This window comes from Helianthus annuus, chromosome 9, assembly GCF_002127325.2.
Source record: "Helianthus annuus cultivar XRQ/B chromosome 9, HanXRQr2.0-SUNRISE, whole genome shotgun sequence".
NCBI classification, from domain to species: Eukaryota; Viridiplantae; Streptophyta; class Magnoliopsida; order Asterales; family Asteraceae; genus Helianthus; species Helianthus annuus.
In genome coordinates, this window is record NC_035441.2 from 184,211,250 (window position 1) to 184,237,480 (window position 26,231).

Here is a 26,231-nt window from a genome sequence, read left to right on the forward strand (position 1 = left end):
ATTATGATTTGTAGTTGTTTCATGATGTGTGGATTTTCGGAGGCTAGAATCTATAAGTAATAATATTTAATTTTCACTTAAAGGTTATCAAGATAGTGAAAAAAATATGTATCTTTCTTCTTCTTTTTTTCTAAAGTCTTTATGACGAAAGTGACCTTTGTTTTGTGATCATATCGATTGTACTCGGATAGTGTAACCTCCATTTGGGAGGATCCCCCTTGAAAGTTACTGGTCTGTCTCTTGCTTCAATGGCAGGAAGCGTAATAGAAGAGGAAGACTCTGCTGATGGTACCAAGTCTCATATGAAATTTAATGGTCCGTCTCTCTATCTTAATGGTAGAAAGTGTAAAATAAGAGGAAGAATGTGAGGTGTGTTTTACATACAGGATGATTATAAGCCACAATTATACTTTGATATAGTAGCTGTTGATATCTTATGAACATTTGCTTAGACCCGAACCAAATTGACTATTTTTTGAAGGTGCATCAATTTATTAGGAGAGTAGGACTTTAGATACTTCTTTTTACTGAGTTTGAATATTGCAGCTTTTGTGTTCAGTTTATTGTTTAATCATCACACAATAGACACCCTGTATCATGGAATTCTCTTATAGCCTTTAATCAACATGTCTTGGTCTTAGATCGTTTTAGCAGCTCAGTTGAGTTTTAGGATCATTGCTATTTGTTTACTCTTATATTAAATTTATTAAACCATTACAAAAAATTCCAGTTTACTAACTAACTCTATTTGTTAAGAGATGCAGGTTGGTTGGGTTGGCTTTTAAGAGGTCCGCCTTTAATTGACTTTCCACCACATTTTATAAATCTCTTTTTAAATGCCATTTTAGGCATTAAATAAGCAACTTCTGAAGATGGATGCAAATGGGGTCATTTCATGAAGAAAAGTTGTTGTGGTAGTCAAATTATCTCTCTATTGTACAGGTACTCCATTCCCTTTCTTCTATCTTTTGGTTTGCTGTAGTTAAACTATGCTGGTCCCATTTTAGGTAAAAGTTAAAAACTTATAGCATATTCAAATTCGAAAGCATATATTTATTGATCTTTTGAAGTAAATGCAAATTTATTTATACTGGTGGATGTAAGAAGTAGGAACACATGTTTTTTATTATTTTGATTTCATGTGGAAATTTGTAGAATTTGAATGATGTGTTTTGTCATTATAGTTTGGAGAATAGAGGAAAACCTGCTAATGAACTAAGAAGTGTCGATATGTTCATACCTATGTGTATGATGAGCCTTCTACACTTAATCAGTTTAGTACTTTCTGGCTTCCAAAACTCAGGTGATTAGAGGTATGTCTTATGTTGGTATTATTTTGATGGAATTCGTAGATCTGATTCTACTTTTTGTATTAGTTTAGGTTATTCAGTTACGTGTCAATGTTGATGGAATTTTCTATAAAATACATACATGGGGTGAAGGCGATATATGGTGGTGATATTACATGATATTTAAATTGGTTCACTATATATGGGATGAGTTATGATGGAAAATAATAACTAACGAAAGGTATTTAAGTGAATATCCTTTTTAAATTTGTTCAGGTGGCTAGAAAATATAAGTTAGCGATTTTCTGTATTTTGCCTCTTTAAAAGTCAAAGATATAGATTTTTTTATGAGTTGACCAACATCTATTTTGAAGAGTTTTTAACTGGGTATGAAATGTTTTATTAAGCTAAAATGCCTTTAATTGATGAATATGGTGTGCTCAATGTTGTTGGAAACTATCAACGGGTCAAACAGGTCTAAACACTTAATCTCTAACAGGGGCGATTTCATACATCTGTGGTTATCTTATACACTGATTAATCTCTAATATCTTTTTCTTTGAAATTCTCTAGGTCTGAAGCAGGGGTTACTCATGTTTTAGTAACTGAAGGCGCTGGCTATATCGGTTCCCATGCTACACTACGCCTTCTCAAAGACTCTTACCGTGTAACTATAGTGGTATGCCTCTACATTTTTATTAATCTTTTACCAATATTCAACTACAATACAAACTAAATTCGTATACTTGTGTTATAGGATAATCTCTCTCGTGGAAACATAGTTGCAGTCAAAGTTCTTCAAGAATTGTTTCCCGAACCCGGGAGACTTCAGTTCATTTATGCTGATTTGGGAGATGTAAAAGGCGTATCCAACTAAACTTAACTATTATTTTCTATTATTTTTTGGTAACCGAAAGAACCTGTTAGGGAAAACTCACGCACCAATACCCTGCTAACCAGTAGGACCAAAGTATGCGTAAGATAAAACATGCATGTGTGACATGTTTGTTTCCTTGATAAAAATACATTTCAGGTACACAAAATCTTTTCAGAGAATGCATTCGATGCGGTTATGCATTTTGCAGCGGTTGCATATGTTGGGGAGAGTACTCTTGATCCTTTAAAGTAAGTACGCACTTTATATAAATATTTTTGTTAAACTTTTGTTGACTGTATTTTAAAAACGTGTCTAATTACCTATTTTTTATTATAATTATGCAGGTATTATCACAATATTACATCGAATATGCTGGTGGTACTGGAAGCTATGGCCGCACATAATGTTAATACTTTGATATATTCGAACACATGTGCGACTTATGGAGAGCTTGAGAAGATGCCGATTACCGAAGCAACTCCTCGGGTACCGTACCATGGGCTCTAGGGTTTTAATTCATGAATCTGATTGAATTAGCATGAAGATTATGTTTTCTGATTATAAATTGTTTTGTTATCTTTTTTTGTAATAAGTAGCGTAAATCTGTTGCATTTAGTTTCTAATTTGATATAAAGTTTGTTTTCTGGCATATACACTTACCGTTCTTTGCTGGGCCCATGAACTTTAGGGGGTTTAATTGATAAATCAGATTGAGTTGGCATGATGGTTATGGTTTTCGTTGTTTCACTTTCATGATGATTAACTATTTTTGTTTTTTTTTTTTATCAAATGTCGACACTAACGACGTTAGATAACATTCTATATTTTTATATTGACGGACAGATTTCAATATTCACAATGTGTGGATGTAGTTCACTTTCTTGCTGACCCGTTTTTATATCTTTATATAGATGTTTGCCGTTAAAAAAACTAGCACGGTTTGATTTGGAAGTTTTGCAGTGAAAAACATCACCTTCAAGTAGCAGCTGCTGAGAAGATCGACCAGCTCATGCCGGAGTTGGAGGCCAGAGGTTACGATGGGTTTAACCTGGTGCAGAGGATCCAGGAGGGATTCACTTGGTTTAAAAAGAAGAAACATAAACTCCTATACATACCATTTCATTTTTAGAGTTGGTTTGTACTTGAAACAGTCCGTCTTCTCTCAAGGTCAATTGGATGTTTTGATATTTATAACAACCGCTTCTATGATCCCAAGATTGTGCTAGATTTTGTTGTGAGTAGAACCGAGTCCATCCATTTCTACATTTGTAGGCTCACAAAACACAAATTTAATTATATCATTTTTATGCTCATCGGTGCTTCCCATATCTTCAGAGGTGTTTCGCCACGTGTTTACCGTTCCATTCTAACTTTTTTAGACGAGTTGTGCACCTCACGACGACTAATACATCACCGTTGAGAGCAACATTCGAGTAACCCAACTCCATCAATTTCGCCAATGTCTTGACGACTGACACATCGTTGTCGATAACAAGATTCCGGTAGGCGTTGTACCCCTTCTTATTTTTCTATGTATCTTTACGACTTTTAAATTTTACATTACAAAGCTAAATCTTAGAAACTAGAAAAGATTGTTTAATTTTTAATCATTGAGAAGGTAGATTAGATTTGACAAATTGGTGAACCTTTGGTTGTAGTTCAGGTCGTACTTTTTCACCAACCGGCCAATTTTGAATATTTATATTAGTTTTTTCTGAAAAAAAAAACAATTGCTTTAAATGGATATAGGCAAATGGATCAATTTAGGCTGTACATTGTCACCAACGACTCAAGTCAGGATATACATTGTCACCAACTGCTTAAATGGGTGTTATTTATTTTTTTGTTTTTTTTCTTAAAATTCCCAATTCCTTAAATGATTTTAGGCAAATGGGTAAATGGGTTGATTCAGGTGTACGTTTTTTTACCGAAAATTCCCGGCACAGAATTGTTTGGTACCTGTACGGACCAGTATTTGAAGGTAAAAACCAACAAATATCACCGAAAATGCTAAATGTTGGTACCAAATCGGTATCAATTTTTCGAGTCGGTTCGGGAAATTTTGTACCGGTACCGGTTTGGTACTGGTTCTGAACCGGCACTCGGAACCATTTGCTCATCCCTACTCGAGACTGATTGCATTGCATATATGTTATTGTGTGCTTTTTGTGAAGTGTTTTTTCTCGAAATAGTCTGCTATATACTTGGATCGTGTATTATGACTTTGGGTATGATTTTCTTCTTTGTTAATACACTAGCATGAACCAATATTGGCGCTGAAGATGGCATATCTGACCCTTCGCTTCTTCGCAGTGGTGTTTCTTTTATGCTAAAACGTGGTGGATTCTTGAGGTAATGATAATTTGCCATCTTGAGAGGTGGCGGCTTTGACCACTTTACTTATTAAGTTGGTTTGGGTTGTGTTTTTGGTTAAACGGGTCAGGTTTGTTAAATTCAAAAGTTTAGCTGAAAGCGGAACGGGGCATATGGTCAAACAAAACTATGAGTCACTTTTTGAGGCATACAACTTCAAAAGTCGTTTCATTTGAAGATTTTATTGAAGTTTTAGAAAAAGAAGGTTTAAGTGTTAGTGTGATAACCTGTGTGGACCTAATTCCTTTTCGATTGATCCGATAAGACCTGTTTTGACATTCATAACAGCTGCTTCTATGATCCCAAGATCCTTCGAGATTTTGTTGTGAGTAGAACCGAGTCCATCCCTTTCTACATCTGTAGGCTCACAAAACATAAACTTTAATTATATCATTTTTATGCTCATAAGTGCTTTCCATATCTTCAAGCGTGTTTCGCCACATGTTTACCGTTTCATTCTAACTTTTTTCTTAGACGAGTTGAGCAACTCACTTGAAAACTGATACATCACCGTCGAGAAAAAGATTCCGCTAACCCAAATCCAGTGATTTCCGCCGGTAACTTGACGACTGACACATCACTGTCGAGAGCAAGATTCTGGTAAGCGTTGTACCCCTTTTTATTTTTCTATGTATCTTTACAACTTTTAGATTTTACAATACAAAACTAATTCTTAGAAACAAGAAAACATCGTATTTATTCTTAATGATGGAGAAGGTAGATTATATTTGGCAAATGGGTGAACCTTCGGTTGTGGCTCAGGTCGTACTTTGTCAGCAACCGGTCAATTGGGAGTATTTATAATAGTTTTTTTCTTAAAAAAACAATTTCTTTTAATGGATATAGGCAAATGGGTCAATTTAGGCTGTAGATTGTCACCAACGAGTCAAGTCAGGATGTACATTGTCACCAACTGGTTAATTGGGTGTTATTTTTTTAGTTTTTTTTCTTAAAATTTCCAATTACTTAATTGATTTTAGGCAAATGGCTAAACGGGTTGATTCAGGTGTACTTTTTTTACCGAAAATTGTGGTTCGGTACCTGTACAGACCAATATTTGAAGGTAAAAACCGGCAAATATCTGTACCGAAAACGCTAAAGGTCGGTATCGAATCGGTATCAATTTTTCGAGTCGGTTCGGGAAATTTTTAACCAGTACCGAACCTGGTTTTGAATCGGTACCTGAAACCATTTGCACATTCCTATTGGAGACTGATTGCATATATGTTATTATGAATTTGGGTAGGATTTTTTTCTTTGTTAATACATTAGCATGAACCAATATTGGCACTAAAGATGGCATGTCTGACCATTCCATCTTTGTAATGGTGTTTTCTTTATGCTAAAACGTGGTGGATTCTTGAGATAATGATAATTTGCTAAGTTAAGAGGTGGCAGTTTTGACCAGTTTACTTATTAAGTTTGGTTTTGGGTTGTGTTTTTGGTCAAACAGATCAGGTTTGTTAAATTAAAAAGTTTAGCTAAAAGCGAAACGGGTCATATGGTCAAACAAAACCATGAGTCACTTTTTTTGAAGCATACAACTTCACAAGTCGTTTCATTTGAAGATTTTATTGAAATTTTAGAAAAAAAAAGGTTTAAGTGTTGGTGTGATAACCTGTTTGGACCTGATTCCTTTTTGATTGATCCGATAAGACCTGTTTTGAAATTCATAACAACCGCTTCTATAATCCCAAAATCGTGCCAGATTTCGTTGCGAGTACAACCGAGTCCAACCCTTTCTACATTTGCTTATACGTTCTAGCATTTGCTTATTTTTCTGCTAGAAATAAACGTATGTTGTTTGTAAGTTTTCTTAAAGGAGATATTTGAGTTTTTCCAGTTCTACATCCGGTGAGTTTGAGTTTTTTGTTTTGTACAGGAGTCAACATTTGCTCACATAGAGGGTTTAGAAGGTGTTGATTCATCATTCATAGGATATGCAGACGAAGTCGTGAAGGAACGTATTGGATGAAGTCATATTGATCAAAGGAACTAAAACCACAAGTGCATGGATAAAACCTGGCCGAACTTTTTCTTTTTGTTCATTTTCATCGAGCCCTTTCTATTGTAACTATAAAAAGAATTAAATTATCTATTTGACCTATTTATACTAATAAAGATATTAAAATCTTCATTGAAGACATTATTGATTTGTTGAGCTTGAACACGCTGCAAAACCTAAGTTGCTATTCTATCCTACAAAATGCCTCTCCAAGGTTGTAACTTTTGGAAATATTATAACCCTTAGTTTTAAAAGTTCATGCAAATTAAAAAGATTTAACTTACCATTCATTTGGCCTACACATGTGAATGTGTAAATTTGTTTCCTCAACTTTAAATTTAGTTTAAAAGAACCAAATACATTTTAAAATTAACACACCACAAAAGTTGGTTTGTATTTGAAACAATCCGTTTTCTCTCATGGTCAATTGTATGTTGCTTTATCAAGGGTAAAAACACGAGATGGAGTCAAACTACTAATACTTGACAACGGGAAACCTACAGATAAAACAACTAATGTGGTTTATAAAGAGATTTTCAACGACTTGTGATCATTGCCTTATCAAAGGGTGAAAACAAGAGATGGGGTCAAACTACTCATACTTGACAACAACGAAAAACCTACAGATAAAACAACTAATGTGGTGTATAAAGAGATTTTCAACGAATTGTGATTTCTGCATATTGATGGTTAATAAAAGGTTTTTACCTGATCCGTTTCAACGCATGTATTTATTCATAACATTTTATGTAAACGACGATAATGATGAGATATTATCTTTAATCAACCTGTATAATACACGGGTTCTTAAGCTAGTTCTTTTATAAACAAAAAGGACAATTTCTGTAATTTACCGAAATAGAAAGTTATTCATTATCTTCACACAATAGAAAAAAGAAATTTATTAACATTTTCATATCTCCTTGGTGTGTGAGACATGAAATGTTTTAAAAACCGGTTCAAATCGGCCGGTTGTACCGGTTGAATCATCTGATAAAACCAGTTAAATCGTTCGGTACACCCGGTTGAACCGTCTGATACATTTAGTTAAATTGTTTTTGAGCTAAATCCGATACAGTATAAAAACCGGATTTTAAAACATTGGAAACGTGAGTCTTTATGTTAGGCTAATTTTCATTAAATACGTTATTGTTATTATTATTATTTATTTATTTATTATTTTTGAACGGCCTTTATTATCTATTATGAATCTACTTTATCTATACGAATCGATCTAATCATCATCAAAGTAAAGTATTTGTTTTACTTGTCCATTTTAATTTTTGTTAAGAATCTGATTTTTTTAAATATAAGACAAGACATGGTTAGATCATCCGTAGTGGGGCGTTTTTAAAAAAAAAAATCAAAAAAAAAAACGCCTGATAACGCCCCTTCCCCCATTACACTAGGCGTTTTAGGGCGTTTTTTTCGAAAAAAATGGGTCCGGCGTGGTTATTAAAACGCCAAAATGGGATTGTGATGGGTTGACTTTGGTTTGACTGGCCAATGAGAGAATAGATTGGTTTCTTTTTTTTTTTTTTTTTTTGTTAATGATTGGAAGGGCATTATTTGGGCATTATTCCCACTACGTCACTTTTGCAATAACGTCCCATGCTGACTGGGATGACACGTGTCGAATAATGCCCCATGGTGAGGGCATTATTTTTCTCTACCACTACACCCGGTCTTAGGATATATTATAAAGGTTAAAGGTTAAGTTGTAGCAACCTAAGTTTTTAAATCTTTTTTTTTAAGAAAGCAAGTTATTATAAAACTAAACTTTATTTTTTTATTAAAACTAAATTTTATTAATACTTTTGGGTTCTATTTTACACCTTTTATTTATTTTTTAATTTAAAATGTGTCCTCAGCATAAAAGTTTTGAAACTCTTGTGATTTTTAACCCTTTATTTATTTTTAATTTGAAATGTTTCCTCAGCATCAAAGTTTGAAACTCTTGTGATAATAGGTTAAGAGTATGTAAGTTCCACGCTAACGTGGAGCAATCTATACTACGGATGAGCATATCGGTATCCGATAACGATTCGATACCGATACCGCCTAATACTGATCTCGAATTTCACCCAAACTAGGTACCGATATCGATACCGAAACATGTCGGTTAGGTATTGGTACGGTATCGGTATTATACAGTATTTTGAGGGTCGGTATCGGTATAATATCGATACCGTACCGTACCGATACCGAAAACGCCAAAAAGTGGATACCGATCGGGATACCGATCGGGATCGGTACGGGATCGGTACGGGATCGGTACGAGATCGGTATGGGATCGGTATTCGGTGGCTATACGTGTGTCTTTATCTTTTGAGAAAACATAAGACCATGGGGTATGGGGGTCGTCCCCTCCCTGTCTCGGTTCATCCCTTACGTCGCACACCGCCCCCTTGGGGCTCATCACGTCGCACACGGCTGCAGGAAGATGGAAGGGACGAGTTTGGTGGTTGGCTGAGTTTTCATTTGGTGGGCCCCTCTCTTTCTCCTTTATTAATATATTGGTTTTTTATTAGGTTTGGTACTCCTCTACACCCTTAGGTAGTCCCAAGGGAATAGTCTTTCACCTTTGATGAGGTGGCGTCTACGTGGCGGGTAGTCTCTTTAGGCTATAGGGTGTGGTTGGAGCCCCATATGGCTTTATCAAGTCCACGTAGGATCCACGTAGATCCATGTCAGCCATGGAGGCCCCCTTTAATTTGTAGGGTGTGGATGGAGCCCTCTATTAAACAAAATTAAAAAAAATTGATTGGTTTACAAGTTTTGGGCCCCACCTGATAAAGCCCTTCGAGCTCGTTACCACGGTGGCGGACGTTCAATGGCGCCACGGCATAGCGCCAGGGGTGTGGACGATGGCGGGGGTGGGGCGCTATAGAGTGCCAGCTGGGTTGGATGACGCCTCCACACCCTCCAGCCTTAGGGACTAAGTGACTAACCAAACCACACCCAATTTTCTTATGATGAGGTGGCGTCTACGTAACAGGTAATCTCTTTAGGGACTAACCAAACCACACCCAATTTTCTTACGAAAAGTTTTCACTAGGATATTTAGTCAAGTGGCTATTTTTATTGATACACGAGTTCACCCTTAAATAATGAAATGAGAAGTTTTAACAACGGCATTTGGTCAAGTGGCTATTTTTATTGGAAAATCACTAAAATATAATACACGAGTTCACCATACACGAGTTCACCTTTAAATAATGACAAGATTTAACAATAATGGCTATTTTTATTGAAAAATCACTAAAATATAATACACGAGTTCCCCTTAAATATTTACGTAATAGAAATGCATAAATGAAGATAGAATAGATGATCAAACGACATTAGACCGGATCCATTAGCAAAGACGTTAAAATTTAGCTTGAAAAAAAATCCTAGAAAAGTCTGGGAATACTTCTCCATATTTTAGAGTCCGACTTTTACGTGTTGTTCAAATCTTCATTTCCATTCGGGAAAATCATCACCACTTAACAGTCTGGGAAACCTAGTGATAGTCCCTATGATAGAGTCCATTTCCTGATGTTTGTTCAATTTTAAGTCAATTGTTTGATTAGACATTTTTAATTAAATTTTAAAGTCTAAAATGTCAAATTGTCAAAACACGTTGAACACCGTCGTTGCGAGTCGAGACCAAGGTTTCGAGTAGTGAATCCTTGAGTCGAGATCTGTTGTTGCGAGTCAAGATCAGCAAATATCAATCACAAAAGCCTAAGTCGAGACCAAGGTTGAGAGTAGACCAACTTCCAGGTTGCAAGTCGAGACCTTTGTTTCGAGTTAAAAAGCTACAACTCGAGACCAAGTAGGTTGCGAGTCGAGACCTTGAAGACTTGAAGCCACAGATGAACTGTTGAGTCGAGACCGTTGTAGTTGCGAGTCGGAATCTTGAAGAGGACAAGTTGAGACCACGTGATTGCGAGTCGAGACCTGCAAAACAGATTATGAGATAAAATTTTGACGCGCAATCCCTGATTTTCAGCACCTTCCAAAATTCATAGATTTTGAAATCTTTTGAATTTTATCACCAACAAACTTTCCGAACAATCAGCAAACAGCTTTCTGAATCAACAGAAACCAAAATCAGCAATCTTTGATGAACTTCTATGATGAACACATGAACACTTCCAAGTCAGAAAGTATGTACAAATCAGAACTCGCTGAAAAGCACTTAGCAAACACGATCAGTATAACAATAACGGCCGTCTTGAATCTATTTGATGTCGACCGAACCAAGATATGGTTTCTTGGCTCTGATACCAATTATAAGTTCCGTAAGGATCTTTCAATGATATCAAACTAGAACTTGTGAGAGTGCAGAAACCAAACAAAAGTTGATTCAAGAACAAATATATAAACCGTAACCAAAACAATGAATAATAAATAAACACAAACCAGATTCTTGCATTCAACCATTAAGATGACTGATACAAGACTCCCACAATGGTTTCGGCTGGCCTCTAGAATTCGAATGACTGATCAACCTCAAACATAGGTTTGAGGTTTGCTTATATACTAAACAAAGTGGGTCGAAACCCCCTAAGGCCCAACTCGAAACCTATGACCCATTAAACACTAATTCGACCCAAACATATACTAAACAAAACATTAACATAATCAACCCCTTAACTATTATGATTCTCTATGCGTAAACCTTCAGGTTCCAACAGTGTTAGCCTTAGGAAAGGCATGTATGTTAAAAGACCAAAGAGAATAGATAAGAAGCAAATAGGAGAGAAGGCAAGTAGTTTTAAGAAACATAGTGAGAAAGTTCCTAAACTATAGACTAGGTAAAAACATTTCTACTTTTCCTAATTCCCTATAGTTATGGCTCTGATACCAATCTTTCACACCCCAACGGATGGTGGAAACATCAGGATGAGACGAACAAATCGCTCAAAGCATCATAACACTAATTATGACAATACAAATTAATCAAAATTTCATAGAATACTAAAATTCATACATGATTCAAACATGATCAAAATTGTAACGAACATAGAATTAATAAAACAGTGTTTCTTCTAGAGTGTGTTTCTAAGTCCACCCTAACTTTATTTTTTCACTAGCATCAACCTACAACATGTATTAAAATATCATCAACAAAAATGTTGGCGAGTATACAAGTTTGATACATAGCATAAATAGAATAAAATGTTTAAATGTGCTCATATCTAACATGAATAACATAATACAAGTTACTAATATGCTGAAACAGTGTAAGCTATATGTTCAAACCAAAGTTTCCAACGCAATTTTGCCTGTCCCCAAGACTCAAGGGAGGTTAACGTGTTTGACTTAACAATACCCCAAGACTCAAGGGCGGTGCGTTAATCCTATAGCGCTATAATTGTTAAGGTAGGCTTGATCGAAGTTAATGAGCATATAGACACGAAAAGTTTACATAGCATATGAGGTTAACAAGCATCAAGATGTTTCGTGTTTAAATGTGGATAGAGTGTGATAAATACAAGTTTCAAGTGTTGCGTGATTTTATATAGAATACATGTTGCACCCAAAGTGTTAAAGCGAAAATGGGATCGAGTATACTCACAGTTTTGCGTAGAGTACCACGAAAACCGAGAGTGGAATTGACGAAGTCTTGAGATTACAAGTGGTTGCGTTTGCGATTCCTTGTAAAATAACGCACGAGTAAAAATTGAGAAAAGGATTCCGAATAGACGGAAGCGGTTAACCTAGACAATTAAAATACTACATAACGAACCTCGTTAAAATTTGTAGGTTAAATATACTTCCTAATGTTTATGGTTTATAAATTAACCTATTATTAACATTTAGTGTTAAAAGAAATTAATAAAATTGTTAAATATTCACGTTACTGATATATGTTTAAGGTTTTATAAAAATATAAACGGTTGATTTGGCAAGTTATTAATGAAAAGGAATTATGTTACAAATAAAACACAATGTTATTAATAAATGTTTATGAAGATATGAAATAAAATAAAAAAAATTATAAACTGTTATTTAATGTATGACGTATGAGCTTAAAAAGGAAAAAGGATTTAAAAGAAAATACCAAAAATTCGGCCCAAAAACCAGCCTAGCGGGGATCGAACTCAAGACCTTATGTTCACGTGCAAGCAACCCTTCCACTGGGCTGCGTGTCTAACCCGAAAGGAATATTGGATTTTAATTGATTTAGAGTAAACTGCCGTTTTGGTCCCTGAGGTTTGGCCAGTTTTGCCACTTTAGTCCAAATCTCAAAGTTTTTGTATCTGGGTCCATGTGGTTTCATTTTTGTTGCCATTTTAGTCCAAAAGTGAAATCAGACCAGATTCCCCTAATCAAACCCTTAAGTTTTGTCCTTTTTCTCAGGGGTATTTTAGTCATTATCATTATCATGAGTTTATAAAAGCTTTTGGACCAAAATGGCAACAAAAACTTTAGTCATTGATTTATATACCTACTGATGAGTTTTGGATTAAAATGGCAACAAAAATGAAACCACAGGGACCCAAATACAAAAACTTTAAGATTTGGACTAAAGTGGCAAAACTGACCAAATCTCAGGGACCAAAATAGCAGTTTACTCATTGATTTATATACCTACTGATGAGTTTCATTTTCAGATTATAACTAGGGATTGTGCCCGCGCGCGATGCGGCGCGGTGCATGTATATATTAGGCGATAATTGGTGAAACATTAAGAAAACTAATAGCCTTATAGACATATAGAGGTCGTAGGTTACATTAGGATTTATACAACAACAAACAAACAGCCTAAACAAACAGGCTGGACCACATAACATCAATCAGTAAGTTAAGGTTCTTGGTTGTTTTTTTCACAGTTTTGTTGCCTTGTTGCTGAGGCCAAAATGTCTTTGGTTAAGTGAGATGTTGATGTCTTGGGCTTTCTAATGTTGTTGTAAATTGCCAAAATATTGTGCTGGTGCTAGTATTTTTTTCACTTGGAAAATCTGCAAGGATGCATTTTTGGTTTTTCTAATCTGGCAAAAATGTGACCTTCTCCATTATCCTTTTACTTTTTTGCTTGCTTTCCTGTCGTTTCATCGTCTATGTAATAGTTATAGTTAGTTTTATGCGTTTAGCGTTTTAAATAAAAAAAGTGGATATATTTATAAGTGTAATCTATGTACCTGGTGAATCCGGTGCGCTTCTTTTCGTAGTTGCTGTTTTAGGATCCGGGGTTGATGGGATTATGGCCGGTGGTACTTCGACTTTGTTTACGGCCATTGAATTATCTTGTTTCATTGAGATGTCCAGAACTGCAGTTTTTCCTCTAATCTTATAAATATCAGCAAGTGTTGTTTCTGGATCTGTGTGTCCATCCTCCACTACCATGTCGTAGCAAGATTTTTCCAGCATTTGTTCCATTGCTTCGTTGAAGAAAACAGCCTTTGCTTCGTCACTTTCATCTTCTATAGTTGTGTTAACACAATACCTTAAGATTGAAGTGCAATTTTTCTTTCAGTTGTGCATTATGTGCTTTTGTATATGAGAGTTGAAGGAGACTTACATGAAAGTTGGGTTAGGAACATGGCCATCGTCTTCGCATACAAAGCGGGGAATTTCAGCCCTTTGCAAGTGGACTTTGCCTTTGCATTTTGGACATGTAACATAAAACCATTTACGATCTGCAGTGATTTCTGTCACTGTTGCCTTGCATGTAAACTTGGTTCGCTGTATTTGATTAATCCATGTATTTTAATATAGTAAGTTACAAACTACTTATTTATTAATAGCATAAAGTAAAAGGATAGTAACTTGTACCGTTGTATCTTGCCTGTACTTGGCTTTGATTTCGGCTATCGGAAGTACTGGTTTCCTTTGTCCAACTGTTTCGGATCTTTCCAGTTTGCTAAATCTATAATTGTGAGTTTACTATTTAATATTATTTGTTTGAGGTAAAGCATGTATATGAAAAATTGAAACCTATATGTTGCAATGAATATTTTTTATGTATTAGCTGAAAGTCTAAAATGAAGGACCCATCATTAGTGTTTGGATAATGAAGCACCTAGGGGAAAATCATGTTGTTAATACGCAAATACTTACTTGTAAATGTAGCTTTGTAATTCTGGAATGGGTGGGTTTAGAACTGCCGTGGTTGCATCAGTGGATTCTAATTGGAGATTGTCTGTTAAAGGGGCATATTTGTTGTTAATACACAAATGAAATCTCTATAATAAAGGAGGTGCGGTGAAATGGTTTACAACTTACCTTGGAATGTTGTTACGATGGTTGCAGTAACCGCGAGCAGCTGGCCCACTGCTTTTTCTTTTTCATACGGGAACATCGTTTGCATCCAGAAAGTAATCTCAATCACATTCTTCCTGTTCCAGTAAGTATGTGGAAGAAGAGAAGGAAACATGTTATTTGCGATTCTAACGTGAAAATGTTATGTTTTAGGTATGAGAACTACTGACCATTCATCTTGGATTTTAACCTTGATGATATTCTTGCATGCCCTTCTTAACGGAGGAGATACTGTTTCTACACGTCCTATGTAATCTGCAAAAAAATATTATCAGATTAGTCCCATATATATTTATAATGAGTAGCGGGTTAAATTGTTAACTTGTTGTTGGGCTGGTGAAGTAATGGGGTAAATTTTTTATTCTTGATAATGATCTATACGATTGGCTGTATTTACTTCATTCTTCCTAAAGTAGTTGCTACGCTTATTTATATATGCAGGGCACCTGAATAAGAGTGCCTCCAAAAGATATTTTATACTTTTACTTTGTTGATATATTAATTCCTATATAAAAAAAGGTAAGAAACTTCTACTAAACTCAAAACCTTATCAATAAGTTTATGCAACATTTATCTTGTTGAGTTTTCAAAAAGAATTTATAATGCAAGTAAAAGCACAAAAACAGAATTTGTACAAGTCAAATTAAGTGCAAGACAAAGAAAGTTGTAAGTTATACAAAGCCATTGAATTGGAATCTATTCTATATAATATTTCAACTTGAAGTGTAGTTGTGCCTGTATATACACGAATGACGCCTAATGAATATATACGGCATTCGCTTGCTGTCCCCACACTATTCGCTTCCCTCACCCAAATTGTTTAATACCAGTAAATCATCAAAAGACTTGTTTTAACCCATAAGTTTTAAACAATAGATTTCACGTTTTCTTTAAAAAAAATTCTTTTGAGTTTCTTGTTATTTGTTTCAGCTAACCAGCTAACCAGAAGGTTTCATACAACACACCTTGTAACATAGGCGTAAGGTATTTTTACCTAGCATAGTAGATTTTGAATGGACACAACTATTTCATTTGGCAGCAGACGGAAATATGTTGCGCCAACTTCAAATTTTGAGACGCCAAGATACACTTGTCACACGCTAATTTATAATAACGGTGAGAAACATACTCTTTAATTCTACATCATTTAAAATCTACCTAAATACCCATCAAACACCAGTTAATTAGTTAATCGAAAGCTAACTTAAAAGACTAATAGTAAAAGATATTTTGTCAACTCTATGGTCAACATAAAAATTTTCTCCTTTAAAACCTTTAACAGACTAAAAGGAAAATATATTTTGGCAACTTTATGGTCAAGATAAACATTTTCTAGAATGATTAGTTGTAAATGTAAGATTAAGTTACGTGAAAAATTATTGCACCAAGGGAATGTTTGGCTGTCTTTAAGTGAGAACGCTGGTTTGGAAATATCTTGATGCCAGATGCCTGATAAAGTTTCTCTCAGTTAAGTTACAGAAATGATAAATGTTTTACACTATGTATCGAATGATCTAATATGGATTGCCAAAAGGAATTGATTTGTAATCGCATTTTGGTCCGACCACCAGTTGCTGAATTTAAGAAAATATTAAAGCGTTGTTATTACCTGTTAATGGTCTTGGATGTGCCTTTCGACTTGCAAGCATATCATAAGTTGCAAAATTGTAGTAGTAAGTCGGTATGCTGTTGTCGTGAAGCGGTTCAAAAGTTGTCATGGTGCCAAGCCTCAGAGATGCATCGTGTGGGACGACCTTCATGTATTCTCGAGATTTGGTTGAAATGTATTCACCTACCTTGTAGCATGAGCCGATTTTCAACTTAGAATCAAAATAAGTTTCTTTCTTTGGATTGGCAGTTGCCTCTATTGCAGCTCCCTGTGGTGAGTTCATAGATAAATTAAATTATGTAGTATAAAAGGTTTTAATAGTAGATATATCTTTATGTAACATACATGTTTGTCTACAAAAAGGTAGCACAAATCTTGATCTGTTGTTTGTGATTTTAGATAATCCATCGTCTGCGTTTTCCACTTCTTGATGACTCTTATGTGTAGTGGAATGGGCACCTGATAGGGTTTAACATCAACAATTTGTTGCATCGTTTGTGTCCTGAGGAATATAGTGCGTAAGTAATAATGGTTTTTTATAGCAAGTCATTATAGGGGAAGAATCTGCAAAATGGGAGAAAACATACCTTTGGTATAGATTCCGAAGGAAGAAAATGCCAAATACGTGCCTGTTGCAGTAAAAGGAAGTAAGTGCAAATAACTTTTATTATCAGTTAGTGAATGGAAAAGTAAAATGCATAAAGAAACAGTGATGCAATTGAAAAATCATTAATTAATAAAACGGTATCTAACACACAGTTCTTTACATATTACACTTACTCTAAGATTAGTATACAGCTTGTTATCTTTAAGACCACCTACAGGGCATTAGTGAAGTCTAGTAAGATAGCTAAGTATATCAAAAAGAAATTGCTAATGATTGCGTCATGAATTAGCGAGCGTAATAATTTAATCCACCTAGGTAATAGGCATATTATTATTAAATAATATAGAGGGTAGTCTAGTACGATGTCTTTGAGAAATGAAAGAAGCTTGTAATGATGATATAGTTTTCCTAATTATTGGCCAAGGCGTCATCTATTTCCTTTAAAAAGTCTGAGTAGACTATATTTTTCGTACAATTTAGTGGCGCATTAGCATTTGGAACACTTAAAATTTTAAGTGACTGCGGAGATGTGGCACGTGAAAGTGCGACATAGAGTTGACCATGTCCAAACACTGGTTCAGGAAGATAGACACCAATTTTGTTTAGTGACTGACCTTGACTTTTGTTTATGGTCATTGCATAACAAAGTTTTAGTGGAAACTGTTTTCTTTTGAAAATGAAAGGAAGTTGTTCATCTTTGTAAGTCAACGTGATTCGAGGTATATAGACACGTCGTCCTATTGCTGTACCAGTCATAATTTGTGCTTCAATGACCCTTGACAATAGTTGAGTGACGAGCATCCTTGTACCATTGCAAAGTCCAGATGTCTGATTGATATTACGAATAAGTATTACTGGAGCATTAACCTTCAGCTGTAATTCATGTGGTGGCAAACCAGTGAAATTCAGCATAGCCAGGTATTCAGTTGGATAAAGCAAGTCGATGTCACCATGGCAGCCGGCACGTGGGATTATTGAGTCCACGCTCAGATAAGTCTTGCTATCGCCTGGAGCCATGCCGAGAACCAGTGTATTTATTTCATCCACCGTATGATTTTTTGGGCATACTATTGCTTTTCCAGAGAGATTTTCAGCAGTTGGATTCTCAAGGGTAGGGCTATCGTAGATGAATTGAGTGAGTTCTTTGATAGCATTATCATCTGGAGGTATCATATAGTCTGATGGTATTTCAATTTGTTTTGTGTTAAGCGGGTCGTCATCGTCAATTGTGCCTAATACCCCATCGCCCACCTTGAGTAACCATGCTGAGAACGACGCCACTTGGAGCCTATTTGCTAAATCCATGTTTGGCCGTTGTAGTCGCATATTCTCACTCAGCTTGTAAACTCTAAAGTAGCGCCATAGATATGACCTAGGTAATGCGGAGTTCAAGATTTCCGTTTTAGATGCCTTTGGTTTAACAGGTAAAGTCTGACGGAAGTCGCCACCTAAGAGAACTGATTTGCCTCCGAAAGGCCTGGAACAATCACCTAATAAATCTTTTAGGCTTTTATCTAATGATTCAAAGCATCGGCGATCATTCATCGGAGCTTCATCCCAAACTATAAGTGAGGTTTCTATTAGCAACTGAGCGAGTTGTGTCTTTTTCTTTATATAACATAGTGATTCATCGGTGAGATCTATTGGTATCTTAAATCGTGAATGAGCTGTTCTACCAGAGGGAAGCAACAATGAAGCAATACCCGAGGCTGCAACTGCCAAAACAATCTTGCCATCAGAGCGTAGTCTAGCAATAATTGTTTTCCACAGGAAAGTTTTTCCAGTTCCGCCGTGCCCATAAACAAATGCCAAGACTTGTCTGTTTAGTGCCAAAGTTGTGATGACGTGTTCATAAATGTGAGTTTGCTCTGGGTGTAGGCTGGAGCGAAATGACTCATGCTCAGTTCTAAGTATTTGTCTATTGTAATTTTTCTCTTCCATTAGCAGTCGATTAGTTAACGATGCAAGAACTTCTGGTGTAGGCATGGGTAATCCATAATCAGACAACGAAGTCGAGGGTGTTCCAGAATGTAACAGCAACTCGATTTCATAAAGAACATATTGCATTTGGTCTTCATCGTTGACTATGCCATGTATATAACTTGCATCATCACTCATTTTTTTCCATTGTTGATCGAAGAGTCTTTTGGGGTTTGACATCTCACAAAACAGAAGCATATGAGTGAATAAAGACCTTAACTCAGAAGCATTTGCCCACGTAGCAGCTTCTTCTATCGCAAGTGACCATTCATTGTCATCTCCAAGTAAGCCGAGTTTCTCGCATGCGGTGCGATATGTTGGAAGGATCTCACCAGCAATGGTTCGTATGTCTATGAATGACTTACAACCTTTCTGATGTGACAAAAGCATTCGAAGGTAAAATGCCTCACCGGCGCTTGGATGTATGTATACAAGTCTGCCGATCGCTGGTGTTTTATTTGTGATTCTGCGAAGCCAACATTTTCCTGTAGATTCCCATCTGTATTCAGAAAGGTAGTCAATGTAACGGAGATGGAGTCCACTGTCGTCCTCGCAGTTATTTTTTAGCCATTCTGTTAAGGTAATGCGCCTGGCATTTGGATTGCGCAAGACATTCTGAAGCTTCTCATTGTCTTTGAATGTGACATTTTGCCTATTCTCTAAGTGTACAGAAAGCGTCTACACGGAAGGAAATCCATCATTAGTAATTGATGGAAAAAGTTTCCAAACGGATGTTTTGTAAGGTTATAAAGTTACCTGAACAGAAGGGTTTCGTTCATGAATCATGAAGTTAAAGATTCTCCAAGCTGATTCATGTGGACAAATGAATCTGTCGTCAACAAAGTCTTTAATTTCGTCAATTTCTGTTGCAACATTACCCGTGGAGTTGCCTGTTGGGGTAGGCGTCTTTTTAACAGTGTATTTTATACAGTCTGTTCCTTTAGATATGTATTTGAAAAGGTACTTTATGAGCATACTCCACCCGCAGTATTCGACATTTATGTGAGCGTGAAAATGAAGCAACAAAGAACGGTTGTACGGCACAACGTAACCATTATCTAATGAAATCCCATTCTTTTGAACAGAGTGAGTACTTTGACGTCTCCTATAGCGTGCATAGCCATTGTCATCGAATCTTGTAAAAGGCTCGTAATCCTTAGGGAAATTTTTCTTACATGATCCTAATGCCATGCATGGCGAGTTAGGTCTGGCGATGCCGCAAGGTCCATGTATCATGGTGTCAGTGACAATTGTGTACAATGTTGGGTCCCTGATAGGATCCGGAATTTCCGCTGATATGTAGTTATCCAATTGTGCAGCGTCCTTTATTTTGTGTGCTTCGTCAACCCATAGAAGAAGGTGACAATGAGGCAAACCTCTTTTTTGGAACTCTATGGTGTATAAGTCTGGACAATATTAAATGAACGAATTTCAAAGAACATGAGTATACCTTTATAATAGCTATAGAGTTTTCTATGTAATATGAGGCAACTAAGTTACCTGCAGTAACCTTTCCAAATGGTCTTCTAACTTTAAGAAAATTTACAAACGAAGTCACTTTCATATGAAACACTCTTGCAATAACATCTGGACGATCTTCTGCCTTCAGGTTTGGGAATTTGGCGATGTATCTACGAATCTCAGGCCATTTAACATTGCAGGTGAACGTAATGAAGTATTGTGGGTTCCCATGAACTCTGCATATTGCCAACGCATCCTGATAGTGTTTGTACATGTAGCGTGGACCACCAGTAAACGTTGAGGGCAAAACTATACGCTTGCCTATATCCTTTCCGTCGGTGTCACTGATACGTGGTTGAAAACCGGTGCTTGTTATTGTTTAACTTAACGTTTTTACGTAAGTTTTAGTTTCGAATAGCCTACTTTTAATCAAGAATGTGTTTTGCAGGTTTGATGGAGTTTAAGGAGCTTTTCGGGAGCTTTACGGGTCACCGAGACGAAAACCGGAGCACCGGGATGCGTTACGGATCAACCGGAAGTGCAAGGAGCGAAAAATGGAAAATGGGATTTTTAGGGGCCGTCGGCGACGGGATCCAGGCCGTCGGCGACGCCCTCCAGATATCCCTGTATGCACATTTTGCCCGTAACCAGTCAATTAGGCCGTCGGCCAAACAAGAGTTTTTGGGAGCCCGTCGGCGACGGGGTCAGACCCGTCGGCGACGGGTGTTGGATTTGTGAAACGCGAATTTTGGCCAATTGGGGGTCTAGTTCGATTGCTATTGGTTCTCAACTCATTCAATTCGTAAGTTACACATTTTTGGAGATTTGAACTTAATCTTGGAGCCATCTTTCATCCACCATCTCATCTCTAATCCATCTACCATCCATCCTACCACCCAAACTCTCATCCGAATCCAAACCCTAGTTTCATCACCATTACAATCATTCTTCAACCCTCCATCCATTCAATTTCTCCACCACAAACCCTAACCATTCTTTCACCTTAAAGCTTCGTGATGATCCAATTCAAGTTTACAACATCCGGTGATCAAGTTTCTTCGATCATGCGCGGCTAATTCCTCGGAGGTTTCACCCCGGTGTAGGTTAATTGTAAGTCTAGGGTTAAAACATTGTTCTTGGATTGATTTTGTGACAAATTGCTTCTTGATTTGAAACTTATGATAATTGTCTTGCATTTGTATTGAATTCGTAAACCGTCGAGTGAAGATTAAACTTGACTTTATGAAATGTTTATGTGCAATTATGCCTTGTCTAGGTTAGAGTTTACATGTTCTTGGTAACGAAGTGCATTGTGGTCCGTTCTTTATAACGTTGATAGCTCTTGGCACCTAAGCCGTGTAACACTAAACTCGTTAATCGTTTTTGCAATTGAATCAATCTTAAAACGTGTAGGAACCCTAGGAATGCAATTACCGAACCGGGTGTGAACCTTGTTTTCTTATTATTGTTCAAACAATCATTTTCCCTTCTTGCGTTTAGTAATCGTGAGTAGTTAATTTCATTAATCATTTTAGTTATTCTAATTCACAACTTCCAATCAAACAAAAACATACAAAAACAATATAGCAAGCTTCATAAAAGTGACAACTATTTATAATTCAATCAAATCCGCACACAAACCACATACTCTTCGTGGTTCGACCCCTTGCTACCACTAGCTATTTGTTAAGGGTAATTAGGGTATATAAATATTATCTTTGACCGGAGCGCGACTCTCCGATCAAATTTTGGCGCCGTTGCCGGGGAGTGCGTGCGCTTTGTGTTTGGATATTGTTTAAATTAGTGTGATTAACTGTTTAACTTGTTTTGCTTTCTTTTTTTATTGTCTTTTTCTTTGTTACGCGGGGTGTGTTACTTGTGCAGGTTACAGGTAGTGCATGCGTACACGAAATTCCGGGAGGACTTCACCTCTAGTCTACGAACCGGAAATTGAAAGACTCGCAAGAAGAAACTTAGCAAGCCGGTTAGAAGCAACTCTTGCTTCTAATCAAACCAACCAAACACCATCACTCACACCGACCATTGAAACCGATTCAATGGCAAACCACAATTCCAACCAAGAATTTAACCCAAACCAAAACCTCCACCCAAATCAATTCCAATCCCGAGGAACCTTTTTCCCCGCTCAAGAGCAACCGGGTGGTAACACCAACGCAAGACCACCCACTCCACCTTTCCGAAACCAAAACACCAACAACACCCAACGAACACCTCAACAACAACCTCTTCACCGACAAGCATCGTTACCTATTCACCTTGATGATCGGAATGTCAACTCCGATCGAAGAGGTAACCGTGATCGCGGCAATCCCGTAAATGAAGACCCGTTTTTCAACATCGACGATTTAAGGAATGCAATTCCCGATGACGAACCGTATAGTGTTCCCGGTTATCAATCGCCGGAACACGTAAGCATTCATACGGAAAATTCGGACGATGGGGGGTATTACGATGATCGAGCTAATGATGATGAAGATTGGGGCTACGTGAATAGGGGAAACGTATACAATGCTCGAAGGTACGACGATGAGGAGTTTGGGTCTCAAAACGCCAATTATGTTGGGGAAGATGATTATGGGTACGGAGGTGGAAGAAACGATGGTTATGGGAACAACCGTCAACCACAAAACAACAACCAACGAAACCAGAATGAAGGGTTTTACAACAACAATAATAACAACAACAATGTAAACCCTAACCGGATTCCTCGTTTTGTGGGAGGTGGTAACCCGAGGGATAATCGAAGAGAGGATCGAAGGGATGAAAGACGGGATAATCGAAGACCGGTCGATCAAGAAGTTAATGGGCCACAACGTCGTCAACAACCTCCACGGGGAGTAAACGACCGTTTCCGACCGATAGTGACCGAGAACAATTCTCCAATAGTATGCGAAAGGAGGATGTTTGATTGTAAACCGCATTACATCAACATCCTTCCTCATTTCAACGGGAGGTCCAATGATGAGCCGTACACCCATTTAACGGAGTTCTCGTCTATTTGTGATACTATTGGAGGACATAATTTCGCACTAGAGGAAGTGAAGCTTCGGCTATTTCAATTTTCATTGAAAGATAAAGCAAAACAGTGGTTCTTTACACTTCCGGCCAATAGTATTCGAACTTGGGAACAAATGCAACAAGCGTTTTTGGATGAGTACTATTCCATGGCCAAGACCGACGATGCTAGAGATGAAATTCGGTCATTTCGTCAACTTTCAAGTGAGCCTTTACATGAAGCATTCACCCGATTCAAAGAACTCATGAGGAGATGCCCACATCACCAAATACAAAAATGGGAATTGGTGAAATGTTTCGTACGGGGTTTGGATGATGCAACTTGGAATCGGCTTGAGACGACAAGCAATGGTACACTCTTGAGCAATCATGAGGATGACGATTGGGAATTTTTGGAGAGGATGAGCAAACGATCCAAACAAAAAGAATCGGCCGATAGAGCAAAAAGGCATCCGGTTTCCCGGTCACTTCCCGATCTCGATTCCAAGGATCGGATTTCCACCTTAGAGCGGGAAATAGCTCAATTGAAAAAGAAGAAAGAGGTGAACGCGGTTCAATTCGAAGTGTGTGAAGATTGTGGTGATATTGGGCATAGCACCAAGCAATGCCCAACGGGATCGAGTGACTACACTGAGGAGGTGAATCAAGTGTATGGGGATCGAAAGCAATACGACATGAATTCCAACACTTACCATCCGGGTTTGAGAAATCACCCTAATTTCCGGTATGGTAACGCCTCAAATCAAATGAATCCGAATTTCCAATCGGGTAATCAAGGTGGTCAAGGTGGGTCCTCATACAACAATCGTCAAGGTGGTAACCAAGGGGGTTACCAAAGGAATTACAATCAAGGGGGTAACCAAGGGTATCAAAACCGTGAAGGTAATTATCAACGTGGTTACAACCAAGGCGGAAATGGGGGTAATGCTTCTAACTCCCAAGGTGATGATTCGATTAGTTCGAAATTTGATGCTATCATGAATGCTGTGAGTACTCTTACCAATTCACACCATGAGTTCAAAGCCGAAGTGAAGAAAGAGTTTGAAGTGAGGGATAAATCTCAAAAGGCATTGGAGAAGCAAGTGGGGCAACTTGCTCAAGAGATGGCTCAAATTCGCGGAAGTGGAGGAGGACTTCCAAGCGACACCACGGTGAACCCTAAGCATCAAGGGTCGAGCTCGAAAAACACACGTGAGGTACCAATAAATAAAATTTCTTTACGTAGTGGTCGAGTGATAGATAACGGTGTTGAGCCACCACCACCCAAGTTTGTTGAAGGGGTGGTGGAAGATGCGAGTGATGGTGAAGAGAATAACGGTCGAACGGGTCAAAATAAAAATGAATTAAAACTCAACAAAGATACACCCGTTGCGACCGTTCCCGTCCCAAAGGCTAAGGACAAGGGTGTGGAGGGCAATACCGCCCCTTTTCCCGAAGCTCTTTTGGGACCATCTAAGAAAGTGGTAAACAAAAGAGGCCCACATCAAGAAGAGATGTGGGAAATTTTTAAACAAGTTAAAATTAACTTACCACTCTTAGATGCTATCAAACAAATTCCTTCAGATGCTAAATACTTGAAAGATTTATGTACCCAAAAGAGAACTCACAAGTTTCCTAAGAAACTTGATTTAACCGAAAATGTGAGTTCAATTCTTTCGGGTGCACTTCCGCCAAAACTTCAAGATCCGGGGGCGCCCATTATTTCAATACAAGTTGGTGAATTTAAAATGACAAGGGCACTTTTGGATCTTGGGGCGAGTGTGAGTATCTTGCCGGGTAGTTTATATGACCAATATGATTTTGGTCCACTTCAAGTGTCTAACACCACCGTGGTGTTAGCCGACTTGACCCCTAAACTACCCCGTGGGATAGTCACGGATGTAATAGTCAAGGTCGAGGACTTTTACTATCCGGTGGACTTTCTTGTGTTAGATTATGTTTCCTTGGACCGAACCAAGCAACCAACGGTGATCCTAGGTCGACCATTTTTGGCAACATCGAATGCCCAAATAAATTGCAAATCGGGCACGGTCGACATGACTTTTGGTAACCGTCGGTTGCGGTTAAATGTCTTTTCAGGATTAACGGATCCTCTAGTTGGCGATGAATGTTACATGGCGGACATCGTTGACGAGTGTATACCTCTATGTGACACTAGTGTCGAAGAGGAAAACACAATAGAGGAGTGTTTCATGTTTGACAGGTTGCAAGGAGAAACAAATCGGAGCATGGATGAAGAGATGAAAGAGTTGGAGGTTATGGCGGCAAAAGAAGGAAGGCCCACTTGGACACATCAAGTGGAAAGTCTTCCGGAAAGCATAGACACGAAGTTGAAGCCGTCATTGGAAGAACCTCCGGCATTAGAGTTGAAGGTGCTACCCAAGCATCTTAAATATGCTTATGTGGGTGAAGGTAGCACGCTCCCGGTCATTATTGCATCCAATTTAACCGGGGAGCAAGAAGAGAAGTTGATGAAGGTATTGGTCACCCATAGAGCCGCTATCGGGTGGACCATTGCGGATTTGAAGGGAATTAGTCCCTCGGTGGTGATGCACAAGATCATCACGGAAGATGGTATGAATCCTTCTCGCGACACACAAAGAAGACTAAATCCGAATATGCGAGAAGTGGTGAAGAAGGAAGTATTGAAGTGGCTAGATGCGGGTATTGTATACCCTATCTCGGATAGCCAATGGGTGAGCCCGACACAAACAGTTCCAAAAAAGGCGGGTATTCAA

At 37.6% G+C, this 26,231-nt stretch overlaps 2 protein-coding genes and 1 long non-coding RNA gene across 11 annotated transcripts in view; 2 read left to right on the forward strand and 1 right to left on the reverse strand.

Moving 5' to 3' along the window:
- Window positions 1–1,701: 1,701 nt before the first annotated feature.
- On the forward strand, window positions 1,702–2,849 carry LOC110901128 (putative UDP-arabinose 4-epimerase 2). The gene is made up of 5 exons (XM_022147977.2): window positions 1,702–1,764; window positions 1,855–1,968; window positions 2,047–2,154; window positions 2,323–2,414; window positions 2,511–2,849. The coding sequence occupies exons 1-5, from the start codon at window positions 1,702–1,704 to the stop codon at window positions 2,671–2,673; spliced, it is 540 nt and encodes a 179-aa protein (XP_022003669.1). The 3' UTR covers window positions 2,674–2,849.
- A 217-nt stretch (window positions 2,850–3,066) lies between these two features.
- LOC118482277 lies at window positions 3,067–6,683 on the forward strand. The gene is made up of 4 exons (XR_004868174.1): window positions 3,067–3,668; window positions 4,425–4,518; window positions 5,014–5,139; window positions 6,422–6,683. It is a non-coding gene; the product is annotated as an uncharacterized LOC118482277 (long non-coding RNA).
- Window positions 6,684–9,771: 3,088 nt separating this feature from the next.
- Window positions 9,772–26,231, reverse strand: part of LOC110927278 — a 33,731-nt gene continuing 17,271 nt past the window's right edge. For 3 of the 9 annotated variants that reach the window (XM_035977987.1, XM_035977986.1, XM_035977985.1), the window contains 11 exons: window positions 16,997–17,038; window positions 16,755–16,911; window positions 16,410–16,677; window positions 14,971–15,055; window positions 14,765–14,877; window positions 14,600–14,681; window positions 14,315–14,408; window positions 14,061–14,224; window positions 13,681–13,985; window positions 12,114–12,192; window positions 9,772–10,489 (listed from right to left, as the gene is read on the reverse strand). In XM_035977987.1, the coding sequence (XP_035833880.1) occupies window positions 10,348–10,489; window positions 12,114–12,192; window positions 13,681–13,985; window positions 14,061–14,224; window positions 14,315–14,408; window positions 14,600–14,681; window positions 14,765–14,877; window positions 14,971–15,055; window positions 16,410–16,677; window positions 16,755–16,901 (1,479 nt within the window). In that variant the 5' untranslated portion in view covers window positions 16,902–16,911; window positions 16,997–17,038 and the 3' untranslated portion in view covers window positions 9,772–10,347. Of the gene's footprint in view, window positions 10,661–10,684; window positions 11,636–12,113; window positions 12,193–13,226; window positions 13,598–13,680; window positions 13,986–14,060; window positions 14,225–14,314; window positions 14,409–14,599; window positions 14,682–14,764; window positions 14,878–14,970; window positions 15,056–16,409; window positions 16,678–16,754; window positions 16,912–16,996; window positions 17,039–26,231 lie in introns of those variants that run through there. The other 6 variants (XM_035977981.1, XM_035977989.1, XM_035977982.1 and 3 more) reach the window with 6 other exon arrangements.

What these genes read in the sequence shown, in the direction of transcription:
- LOC110901128 (XM_022147977.2), top strand. Translation starts at nt 1,702, where the DNA reads ATGCCTTTAATTGATGAATATGGTGTGCTCAATGTTGTTGGAAACTAT. An exon ending in CTTACCGTGTAACTATAGTG is followed by an intron (nt 1,969 to 2,046) that starts GTATGCCTCTAC and finishes CTTGTGTTATAG; the next exon opens with GATAATCTCTCTCGTGGAAA. An exon ending in AGTACTCTTGATCCTTTAAA is followed by an intron (nt 2,415 to 2,510) that starts GTAAGTACGCAC and finishes ATAATTATGCAG; the next exon opens with GTATTATCACAATATTACAT.